Genomic DNA, 12,412 nt, shown 5'->3' with positions numbered 1-12,412 from the left:
CACGGTCCTGCGCAAAGTTGGTGTGTCGATATGCAGTCGATCAAGTGACCAGCAGAGGAACACACGCATACACACATTTATACAAACACATGCATACATACAACCCCAATTCCAATGAAGTTGGGACGTTGTGTTAAACAAATTAAAGCAGAATACAATGATTTGCAAATCGTGTTCGACCTATATTTAATTGAATACGCTACAAAGACAAGGTATTCAATGTTCAAACGGATACACTATTGTTTTTAGCAAATAATCATGAACTTGGAATTTTATGGCTGCAACACGTTCCACAAAAGCTGGGACAGGCTCATGTTTAGCACGGTGTTACATCACCTTTTCTTTGAACAACATTCAATAAATGTTTGGGAACTGAGGACACGAATTGTTGAAGCTTTGTAGGTGGAATTCTTTCCCATTCTCGCTCGACGTACAGCTTCAGCCGTTCAACGGTCCGGGGTCTCCGTTGTCGTATTTTACGCTTCATAATGCGCCCCACATTTTCATTGAGAGACAGGTCTGGACTCCAGGCAGGCCAGTCTAGTACCCGCACTCTTTTACTACAAAGCCACGCTGTTGTAACACGTGCAGAATGTGGTTTGGGATTGTCTTGCTGAAATAAGCAGGGGCGTCCATGAAAAACATTGCTTGGATGGCAGCGTATGTTTCTCCAAAACCTGTATGTACCTTTCAGCATGAATGGTGCCTTCACAGATGTGTAAGTTACCCATGCGATTGCTACTAACGCAGCCCCGTATCATCACAGATGCTGGCTTTTGAACTTGGCGTCCATAACAGTCCGGATGGTTCTTTTCCTCTTTGGCCCGGAGGACACGATGTCCAAAATTTCCAAAAACAATTTGAAATGTGGACTCGTCGGACCACAGAACACTTTTCCACTTTGCGTCGGTCCATCTTAGATGAGTTCGGGCCCCGGCGGCGTTTCTGGGTGTTGTTGATAAATGGCTTTTGCTTTGCATAGTAGAGTTTCAAGTTGCACTTACGCATGTAGCTCCGAACTGTATTTACTGACATTGGTTTTCTGAAGTGTTCCTGAGCCCATGCGGTGATATCCTTTACAAATTGATGCCGTTTTTTGATGCAGTGCCGCCTGAGGGATCGAAGGTCACCGACCGGCATTCAATGTTGATTTTCGGCCTTGCCGCTTCCATGCAGTGGTTTCTCCAGATTCTCTGAACCGTTTGATGATATTATGGACCGTAGATGATGAAATCCCTCAATTCCTTGCAATTGTACGTTGAGAAACATTGTCCTTAAAGTGTTCGACTATTTTCTCACGCACTTGTTCACAAAGAGGTGAACCTCGCCCCAATTTTGCCTGTGAATGACCGAGCAATTGAGGGAAGCTCCTTTTCTAGCCAATCCCGGCCCCCACCTGTTCCCAATGAGCCTGCTCACCTGTGGGATGTTCCAAGCACGTGTTTGATGAGCATTCCTCAACTTTCTCAGTCTTTTTTGCCACCTGTCCCAGCTTTTTTGGAACATGTTGCAGCCATAAAATGCTAACTTAATGATTATTTGCTAAAAACAATAAAGCATGTGTTCAGTATGTGGACAGTTAGGTTATCATTGCAGTATGTGAATCACTAGATTATTAATATTCTTTTTTATTTTTCTCTTTCTGGAGCTGTACTTTATGGTTTTGTTCTCTCATGCACTTTCAATATGTGCAGTTGATAGCTAGTTTAAACATTGGTGCCAAATAATAGTTCAGCATAATTACTATTAATTAGATCAGAATATTTATAACGTGCTTATTTTGCCACGTTAAAAACGTATTTCATTCGATAATAAAATGTCCTCTTTACGTACATGTCGAATATCGCAATATCGAAACTGCCATACTCAACACCAATATCACATATTTTTTCCAATATTGTGCAGACCTCGTCTGTTTTATATGATAATTATAAATGAAAACATTTATTGCATCTCTCCTTAGAATGCGATGAACGAACCCATGCAGCAACAGATGACACGTGGGGGAGGGGGAAGGGCAACGGCATTTTTGAAGGGATGAACTTCAGGTGTAGACAACGTGCTTTGCATAAAAACTAATGCACTCAAATATCGAAATACTAATGCATATGTAAAATAACTGATTACAAATAAATGTGTCAGGAATGGGCTAATGTCTAAGAAATTTGAACATGTCTGGCTGTACTATTGCTCAACACTACAGTGCATTTAAATACAGGTAGACCTCATACAAATGATACTGTATACTTTTGAACTCTACCGAGCATAGTTTTTCTCGAAATGTGCTGGTTTTCACGTTACATGTATGTTATCCTGTATTTTGATTTTATTTATTTTTTTAACATCGCAATATATATTGCAGGGTTAAAGAAAATCTAAATATCGTGCAACCCTAGTCTGAAAGCAACGAGACGCAACAGGTGGGTGTCGGCTGACCTGTGCGGGTTGACCAGCTGGAAGTCGTCCCAGGTGAGGATGCCGTGGTACCAGGCTGGCGGTTTGGGCTTGGGCGGGTCCATGATGAACTCGGACTTGGAGTTGTCGTCCAAGCTCCCCACGGAGAAGGTCTCCCGGCTCTCCTCGGTGGACGCCTCGGAGCGCACGTCGGACGGCGGCGGGCGCTCGGGGTCGCCTTGCGGCGAGTAGAGCAGCTTGCTCATGTTGGACTTGATGTCGCCCATGCAGAGCAGCTTGAAGAAGGGCTGCGACACGGGTAGGTCCACCAGGCGGTTGTCCTGGATGCACTTGGCCAGGAAGACGCCCAGGAAGCGGAAGAGCTCGCCAATGCGCTCCAGCTCCTCGCTGTCCTGCGGGAACGGCGCCGGGAACAGGCCGCACGAACGCTGCACGTAGAAACCGGGGGGCTTCAGGCCGCCGCCCAGGTCCACCTGACGCACAGCGGAACACAACTTGCGCTGTTAGCTTAGCGTCGCTCCATTGACACGTCCGGCACTCAATGAGTGTGTGAGAGTCAATCTGAGTGAGTGAAACGTTTGACAGCAAGTGTGAATGTTTGAGAATAAATGAGTTTGTTTGTGGGAGAGTGAATGTGTGAGCGTGTGAACGTGTTTGAGAAAAAGTGAATGTGTGACAATACAAGTGAGTGAGTGAGCGTGTGTGTGAGAATGAGAATGAGAGTTTGAGAGAGTGCAAGAGTGAGTGAGAAAGTGTGCTAGTTTTTTCTTATTCTATCTATATTTGACAACTCTTGAGACTTTGGGCTAACCTGGCACCTTGGGTGTGAGATTTCGTGCCCACGTCATGTTGAGGTGCAATGATTTATCGATAACTAATCGTCTATCAAATTAATCGATAATGAATTTTGATCATCTAACTTAATTGTCCAAATCCTGCTAATTTTAACCTCAAACAATGTTTCTTTAAATGTTAGATTTATTATAATAAAACAGCAGACTGATTATCTTTGTAGTTTATCAAAATAAGAATTTTGCAAACATCTACTGCCTTGGGAAAATGATCAGCATTTGGCCGATTTTCTGTTACAGACCAAACTGTTACCTGAAATATCATCAGTTCATGTTTTGTGCATTTTCTGCATTGTCAATTTGAAGTAATTTCCTCTTTTGGAATAAAGGGAGGGAAATTTTATTTAGTTTTTTAACATCCAATAAATAAAAAAACTAAAATAATAAACAGACGAGTGGATGATTAAAATAATGGTTAGTTGCAGCCCTAATATCGTGCAGATGTGAACTGCTTGACTCAAATGATGAGGACACAGTTTTCATCTCAGTGAGGTTTTCCTGGCTGAATAAAGATGAAATGGGAAAAAAAGAATCCTCGAGAATGCGTGCTAGCAACCTGTCTGGACTCGTCGTCGGGGAAGTCGTCGTCGCACAGCCACATTCCCAGCGACGTCCTCTGGAACTCCGCCGCCACCAGCGCGTAAAACTCCAACGTGGGCCCCAGACCGGTTCCCTCCTCTCCCTGGAACTCCACCTGGACACGACAAACGCGCGCCGACGTTAAACGTCCCGAGCGCCCGCTTTGGCGGCAACCGCTCACCTCCAGCACGGACTTCCTGTCAGCGTGAACGCGCATGACCGACTCGGCCCACTCCATGGTGGCGTCGCCCCGCGGGACCTTGACGCGTTCGTGCTTGAGGCGACCCATCCGGAAATCTCCGGGGTCGTCCCTGCGCACCGTGGCGGACGCCCGCGACCGCTCCATGGTGGCCTCGCGACGGTTCTGCAGCCACACGATGGCCCTGCGCGCCCCGGCAACAAAAGTTAGGGGAGGTTTAGCGACTGTTTGTCGCCTTCCCACAATTCACAAAACATGACAATATTCCCAAATCAGCTCACACATTTCCCATTTTCACTTTGTACAAGCACATTTCTCAGCAGATTCAAACCATTCCAACTTCAAGCTGTTCACTTTATGGACAAAATTCACATATTGCGGATTCAGTGCATTGCAGATTTTTTTTCATTTTCATATTGCGCATAATTCGCAATATTTTGAGTGGATGCCTTAATTTTTGTGCTTAAAAAAAATGTCCTAGCCTAAAAAAAACAAAACCAAAACAAATTACCCAGGTCATTTAATGCATTGCAACACCCATCCCCTTTTTTTAAAGCACTACATAACCTGATCTCTGGGTGTCAGGGGGGTAAAATGTACATAGCGTACAGTACTACTGTGCATTACTGTATGTGTAAGAGTTTCAATGTTTAATGGTAAACAACTTGTTTCTAAGAGTATGGTAGAAGTTACAATGAGTGTGGTGAAGATTCATAAGTGTGTGAGGAGGTTCATACAGCATTAAAATGTATAAATCGCAAGAAAACGGTCTCGACTTCACAGATTTCCCTTATTGTGGGTGTGGTCTAGAACCAGATAAACGAGGGATTATTTTACATATTTCACTTTTTCTTCCACATTTCTTGACCAATTCAAATCATCCCAACTTTAAACTGTTAAGCTCCCTGAAAACATCTACAGAGAAAATTCCCCAAATTCACAATATTTTTCCAAATTAACGGATATCTTGCACATTTATAATACTCCTCCTTCAACATTTCTCAAACGACTTCAACTATTTCAACTTCAAAATATTTAGCTCATTGAAGACATTTTGGGAACTCCACCCACCCCCACCACATTTCATTATTTTACACATACCCCAAAATCCACACTTTTCTACAATTCCCAAATGAAGAGATTTTGGATTAGATTTGAATTTCTAAATGTTCAACTCATTCAGGATATCGATTGAGCTATTCATAACATTTTCCAATGTTCACATGAAATTCCCAAATTAAGAAACTGACTGCCTCCTTCCACATTTCTCAACCAATTCAAAGCCATTCAAATTTCAAACTGTTGAGCTGATTCAAGACGTACAGAATGATCACAATCACCCAAATTTCTCCGTTCAGCTCTTTAGCATCAACATGCGAATTACAGAGAAACTCCTTCTCTAGTTCTTATTATTGCCTGTGAATATTCTCATTCTTGCAGTACATTTTATTCTCAGGTAACTGAATCGGTCGCAATTTGACCGCTCTTGTTGTACGATTAAAATTCTTACGTTGGCTTGGAGACGGCGCGTTTGCGGCCTCCGAGGGTTTTACCTGGAGGCTCCGAAGGCAGTGCAGGTGAAGAAGAGCTGGCGGGTCTCGAAGGGGATGAGGAAAGGACACTTGGAGGTAAGCTGCTCGCACCAGTCGGGCAGCGCGCCGCTGGCCAACGCCAGAGGTTCCTCGATCTGCTGCAGGATCTTAGTGGTGATCTTCTTGCTGGTGAACTCCTCCGGGGACGCGTTGAACTGCAGCTCGTCCGCATCTGCACACAGGATGTCAGTCGGGTGATGTCACATTCAGGCGATGTGATTTTTCATTAAAATGAAAGATGATTTTAATGAATTTGTTTGTTTATTTTATTGTTTAGACCGATCACATTGCATGCAGGGATGATCGCCACCATTGTCTGGTCATTGCTTATCGAAAAAGCAAAATGACAATGACATTATTCACAACAAGTTCAGATTTGGGGATTTGCCTTATTTTTCCTGATTACAAACAAGCTTTGAAACCATTTTCCCTCCAGCATTGACTTGCATCAACTTCAACAGAAGTTTTTTTTTTCTTTACAGATAATGGAAAAATTCCGAAGGCCCAGACATTAGAAAGGAAAAACTTGTGGCTGCTCGATGGTCATAACGCACACAAAATAACAAATTGTGGCCACATAAAAGGTATGATAATGACATGAAACAATTTGTGGCCACAAGATGCTAGTTGTGGCCCTGAAATAGGTATAATGTGCAATTTATTGCCGTAACATGCGCACAAAATAAATTGACCAGAAAACCCTAAGTTGTCAGCGCAAAATAGGTATAACGGGCATGACATACTACAACCCCAATTCCAATTAACTTGGTACGTTGTGTTAAACATAAATAAATAACAGAATACAATGATTTGCAAATCATGTTCAACCTATATTTAATTGAATACACTACCAAGACAAGATATTTCATGTTCAAACTGATCAACTCAGCAAATAATCATGAATTTTGAATTTTCTGGCTGCAACACGTTCCAAAAAAACTGGGACAGGTGGCAAAAAAGGCTGAGAAAGTTGAGGAATGCTCATCCAACACGTGTTTGGAACATCCCACAGGTGAACAGGCTCATTGGGAACAGGTGGGTGCCGTGATCGGATAGAAAAGGAGCTTCCCTCAATTGCTCAGTCATTCACAAGCAAAGATGGGGCGAGGTTCACCTCTTTGTCAACAAGCGCGTGAAAAAATAGTCCAACAGTTTAAGGACAATCTTCCTCAACGGACAATTGCAAGGAATTTAGGGATTTTCATCATCTATGGTCCATATCATCATCAAAAGGCGCTCCATCCATGAGTGCAACTTGAAACTGTACTATGCAAAGCAAAAGCCATTTATCAACAACACACAGAAACGCCGCCGGCTTCTCTGGGCCCGAGCTCATCTAAGATGGACCGATGAAAAGTGGAAAAGTGTTCTGTGGTCCGACGAGTCCACATTTCAAATTGTTTTTGGAAATTGTGGACGTCGTGTCCTCCGGGATAAGAGGAAAAGAACCAACCGGACTGTTATGGACGCCAAGTTCAAAAGCCAGCATCTGTGATGATACGGGGCTGCGTTAGTAGCAATGGCATGGGTAACTTACACATCTGTGAAGGCACCATTAATGCTGAAAGGTACATACAGGTTTTGGAGAAACATATGCTGCCATCCAAGCAACGTCTTTTTCATGGACGCCCCTGCTTATTTCAGCAACACAATGCCAAACCACATTCTGCACGTGTTACAACAGCGTGGCTTCGTAGTAAAAGAGTGCGGGTACGAGACTGGCGTGCCTGCAGTCCAGACCTGTCTCCCATTGAAAATGCATGGCGCATTATGAAGCGTAAAATACAACAACGGAGACCCCGGACTGTTGAACGGCTGAAGCTGTACGTCGAGCAAAAATGGGAAAGAATTCCACCTACAAAGCTTCAACAATTCGTGTCCTCAGTTCCCAAACGTTTATTAAATGTTGTTCAAAGAAAAGGTGATGTAACACAGTGGTAAACATGACCCTGTCCCAGCTTGGAATGTGCTGCAGCCATAAAATTATAAGTTAATGATTATTTGCTAAAAACAAGGTTTATCCGTTTGAACATTAAATACCTTGTCTTTGTAGTGTATTAAATTAAATATAGGTCGAACATGATTTGCAAATCATTGTATTCTGTTTTTATTTATGTTTAACAATGTCCCAACTTCATTGGAATTGGGGTTGTAGTTTGTGGTCATGAAATACTTAATTGTGACACCGAAATAGGTATAACGCATAAGGATGCACATTGAGGCTGACATTTTCCGGGATTGCCACCGGTTTTTTCACCATCGCGGGATTGGGCGGGAGCAGGAGTGAATGTCATCGGGAACGGGGGGGGGAAAGAGAAAAAATAAATAAATAAATAAATAAAAAACCATGAAAGCAAAGTCGCCGGGAATGGACGGGAGCAGAAACCATGATATTTTATTTTTCATCAAATTCATATTTGAACATTTCCCCTCAGCATCGAGCTAAACATTGCTACACTAAGGGACTAATATGGCTTTTGTTTCTTGATCATTCCGTGAATCCAATGTATTTATTATGGTGACGAAGGCCGACATGCACTGGGACTCCCGTGTCAGCCTCTAGTGCACATGAAATTCTAAACTGTGGCCAGGTAAAAAATAAGTGTGACCACAAAATACTAATGATATAACATGCGCATGAAATACTAATAATGGAGTGCACCTTTGGCTGTGAATATTCATCCAGTTCATTTCACTCAGGTCATTGAATCGATTGCGACCGGACACTTCTGGTTGTTCCAGTTGCGATCGATTCAATGTCCAATATCCAATATAGTCCAAAATCCTCGACTTTAGCATTTGAATATAAGGGGCGCTTCATTTACTTGCCCATTTGGCCAGGAATTAAATGATACTATTCAGTGGAAAACGTTCGGACGTGGTGTCAGCAGTGCATGTCAGCGAGGAGGCACTTTGAACTACAGAATTTAAAATAGAACTTTGACCTTCTTGTAGCGTGCGTGCTTTGTAGGCGGCGTCTCCCCCGATGATGTAGAGGATGCGCAGGAGCTGCAGCACGTCCTCCACGCCGCACGCGTTCTGACCGCAGCCCGCCTTGGCCTGCGCCGCCTCCCTGCCGCAGCCCAGGATGTCGTTGCTCTGATTGGTCGGCAACGCGCCGGGACTCAAACCGCCTCCCACGCCGTGTTCGCAGAAGTCCTGAACGCGACAATGCCAACATTATCACTGTGGCACCGTGACTCGGAAGTTTCCTTCGTACAGTGAACGAGCCCGTAACTAGGGAAGTCCCGATCACATTCTTTTGCACCAGAGTCGAAAGGCTTCTTTAGACTCGCGCAGATGGCGACCGCGCTGACGTCACTGCGTCAAAAAAAATAAAACATTCGAAAAAGCAGCATGTCTTGTATCCAAATAGACATTTTAATAACCGAGTCAATATTTTGTTACGTGACTATTTCTGAAAACGTCTCTCAATGAGTCCTTCTCAGTTTCCTCCCCACTATGACAAAACAGCATGGCTAATTGACATAATCCCAGCCCATTACTTGGCATCTAGGCTGGCTGAAGATGTGCTATTTTTCATGCGATTACACAAACATGATCATGTCAAAGATAAACAGGTAAGCAGAACTGCAGTGCTAACGCAAGCTTCTGATAGAGGCCACATTCTAAAATATTCGGCTGAGTTGTCGACATGACTGAGAAAGTGCAATTGCGTGATGAAGTGCTGTCTCCACCAGTGAAAATACAGTGGACCCCCGCATCCCTGTGGTTCGGCATCCGTGGATTCACCTAATCGCGCGTTTTTCTTTTTGTGGGGGAAACTAATCCTAAAAATGCTTATTGACAGTTTATACCCACTTATTCAAGAATTGTTTGGTTAAAAAAAAAAAAAAAAAAGTCTCTTTTCCCCCAGTGCAATTACAGCCGTCAATTATATGCAGATTTTCGCTATACGCGGTCCCGCTCAGTCCCCCCCCCCAAAATAGCGGGGGTCCACTGTACAATAAAAAAATTGTGGGTGCTAATAGTTACCATCTTGTCGCTTTCCTTCTCCTTGTCTGCGTCCTTCAGCTCTCTGTACATGATCCTGACGCAACGACAAAGGCAATCAACACACACACACACGCGCACACACACGCACACACACCATGGGACATTCTGGGCGGCGGCCTTACGTGTAGGTGGGCTCCCAGATCCGTCTGAGTTTGTCCATCTTGACAGCACCGTTACACGAGAGCTGTAGCAGCCGTTGGACGTAAAAGAAGATGGTGGACTTGTAGTTGGACAGAGGAAGTTCCACCTCCCGCGTCGTGCCCAGACCCGCCACCTGCATCCAACAAAAGACTTTTAAAGGGCTACAAGCCCGACTTTGGCTTTCGAGGCACGTTAGAAAGTGTTACCTTGAGGGTGAGGGCCAGGTGGGGGGAAGGAGCGCACTCCACCTCCTCCTGAACCTCCGAGCGAGGAGTTCCTGAAGGCAACAAGTCGATGAATACAGATGCTAACATATTTTCAGACATTCCGGTTTCAAACTTTCGGGGACACGAACACGCGTGTTTGCTCAAATGTTGTCTTCCTCTGCATCCCTGCAGCGAACATTTGGGAGCATGCGCTCAGCGGTTCTTAAACGTGGATGCCCCCGTACTCCTGGGGTCTGTAAAATACTGTTTTGTAGCCTGGCTTGGCACCCGATTACAGGACAATCTGTCTGGGGAAACTGTTTTTTTTCCTTCACGTTCTGGCACCCAAAAAGAGCTGATCTGAGATGTGACATTTGATCAAATAATTGAAAACTATTTTGATCATCGATTGTTTAGAGACCTTGTTCAACTTAAAATTGTCCAAATTTCGGAAATTCAGCCTCTCAACAGTTAATCTCTGATTTCTGTGTCCTTCATGAAAGCAGACTGATTGTTTTCATGCTGAATAAAATTAAGACATTTGCAAACATCTGCTTTTAATTTGGTGGACAAAAAGATGTACATTTTTGCCCATTTTCTGACTGATGTTACCGACCAAACCAGTTACTGGATCATAATCAATTTACGTTAATGCATTTTCTGCACACTCAATTGAAAATAATGTCCTGTTTTTCCATCACTCTCCAACATGACCAGCCATCTGGACTACTGCTATGGGGTCCTGTTCGGTGTACACTGGAACTCAGCTGCCAGGATTCTCACCCACACCAAGCCCTGGCATGCCATGTATTGGAAGATAAAGGTAACTTTCTTACTTTAGTAATAATGGTATTCATCCCCAAATATGCGAAATGCCCCCCGTCTCTTCTTTAATGCCACACAGTTAATATAGCATTTTTGTACATTATTCTGAGATGCGATGGTGTTATGAAGTAGTGGATTAGGTCCCTGAAGGCCGAGGTACGAAATTCGCCGCCCGCCACTGCCGTACGGTACACATGGTTAGCGACCAAACGGGTTTCGGGCGGTGCAATTTTGCAAATATGCGTTTATTCATATTTTTTCACATAACGAGGGGCTCCTTGGAAATAAAGGGTCCCTGAATAAAAAAAAACGACTTACAATGACTTCAAGAGACGAACAGCATTCTGGAACTTGTTTGTTAGTCGGGTTGTATCCGTCAATAAAGTTGGGGTGTGGGGGTCTTACCTGGCGGGGGGATCTCCAGGTCGGTGGTCTGCTGCACGTTTGTTCTTCCGGGTCGTGGGTCAAAGGCGGGAACCAAAGCCGAAAACTGCCTCTTGAGGACAAAGTCATCGTCCCACGTCCTCCTGCGACCTCCTTTTGTCTCGTACTCCTCCTCCTCCTGCAGGATGCCGGCACAGCACGCTTACTTCCCGTTTGCTAGCTCATTTCTTGTTTGTAACAAAATGGTTTCTCCATACCAGGACCTCCTCGTACTCCTGGTCCTCCTGATTGTCGTCCTCGTTCTCGTCGTCGTCGTCGTCGTCGGGCTCCGGAAGATCCTCCTCGTCTTCCAGCTCGGCCAATAGCGTGTTAGCGCGGCAGCTGTCCAGAAAGTCTGCGCAAAAAGCAGCATTTCATCAAAACAACTGAAAGGATTCTGAAAAAGAGAAGTTTTACAATGGTCCAATTCTGAACTACTGTTGCTAACATACTAACGGCTGCTATGCTAAGATAGAGCAAAGTATCAGTATGGCTGTGTTGTGTTTACGTACAGATATGCGCTTTTTCTATATGGCTTAAAAAAAAAATTAAAAAAAAAAAAGTTCAAGAACAAAGTGTAAAATATCAATTCTGGCCAAAGAAAACAGCAAAAACATTTACCCGGCGGCAGAGGTGGGTAGAGTAGCCAAATATTGTACTCAAGTACTGTTACTTTAGAATAATATGACTCAAGTAAAAAGTAGTCATCCAAATATTTACTTAAGAGTAAGAAAGTACTCAATGAAAAAATTACAAGAGTAACTTAAAATTTTATTTATTTATTATTATTTTTTTAAATCATAGCATGAACATCAAAAATAAATAAATAAAATAAATAAATAATATATGGGGGTCGACACACACCTGCCACCATTTAAATTTTTAACTGCCCAAAAATCAACAACATATGCATTGGGCCCTGCAGAAACACTTAAATAACTTGACTTGAAGAAGCTGTTTGCTGACCAGACTTAGTCATTTTGTGTGCGCGTGTGTGTGTGTGTGTGTGTGTGTGTGTGTGTGCATGTATGTGTGTATATATACACCATACTGCAAAAACGGCAGTATAATAAAGAAAAATATAAATTGTGGCAATGTTAATCTGGGCTACTTTGCGCCACAATTGTCATCGATGCCAATTTCCATTTCGCATTACATGTTAGC

General features: G+C 43.5%; 1 protein-coding gene across 4 annotated transcripts in view; it reads right to left on the bottom strand.

Moving 5' to 3' along the window:
* hectd1 (HECT domain containing 1) overlaps positions 1–12,412 on the bottom strand; it is a 49,550-nt gene that overhangs the window by 4,138 nt on the left and 33,000 nt on the right. For all 4 annotated transcript variants that reach the window (XM_061675386.1, XM_061675387.1, XM_061675385.1 and 1 more), the window contains exons 28-37: positions 11,467–11,603; positions 11,231–11,387; positions 10,001–10,071; positions 9,776–9,927; positions 9,633–9,687; positions 8,582–8,795; positions 5,598–5,808; positions 4,027–4,228; positions 3,823–3,960; positions 2,437–2,888 (exon numbers count right to left, since the gene is read on the bottom strand). In XM_061675386.1, coding sequence (XP_061531370.1) covers positions 2,437–2,888; positions 3,823–3,960; positions 4,027–4,228; positions 5,598–5,808; positions 8,582–8,795; positions 9,633–9,687; positions 9,776–9,927; positions 10,001–10,071; positions 11,231–11,387; positions 11,467–11,603 — 1,789 coding nt within the window. The remainder of the gene's footprint in view (positions 1–2,436; positions 2,889–3,822; positions 3,961–4,026; positions 4,229–5,597; positions 5,809–8,581; positions 8,796–9,632; positions 9,688–9,775; positions 9,928–10,000; positions 10,072–11,230; positions 11,388–11,466; positions 11,604–12,412) is intronic.

This window comes from Phycodurus eques, chromosome 4 (assembly GCF_024500275.1).
Source record: "Phycodurus eques isolate BA_2022a chromosome 4, UOR_Pequ_1.1, whole genome shotgun sequence".
Lineage (NCBI taxonomy): Eukaryota > Metazoa > Chordata > Actinopteri > Syngnathiformes > Syngnathidae > Phycodurus > Phycodurus eques.
This window is presented reverse-complemented; position numbering and strand designations above follow the sequence as displayed.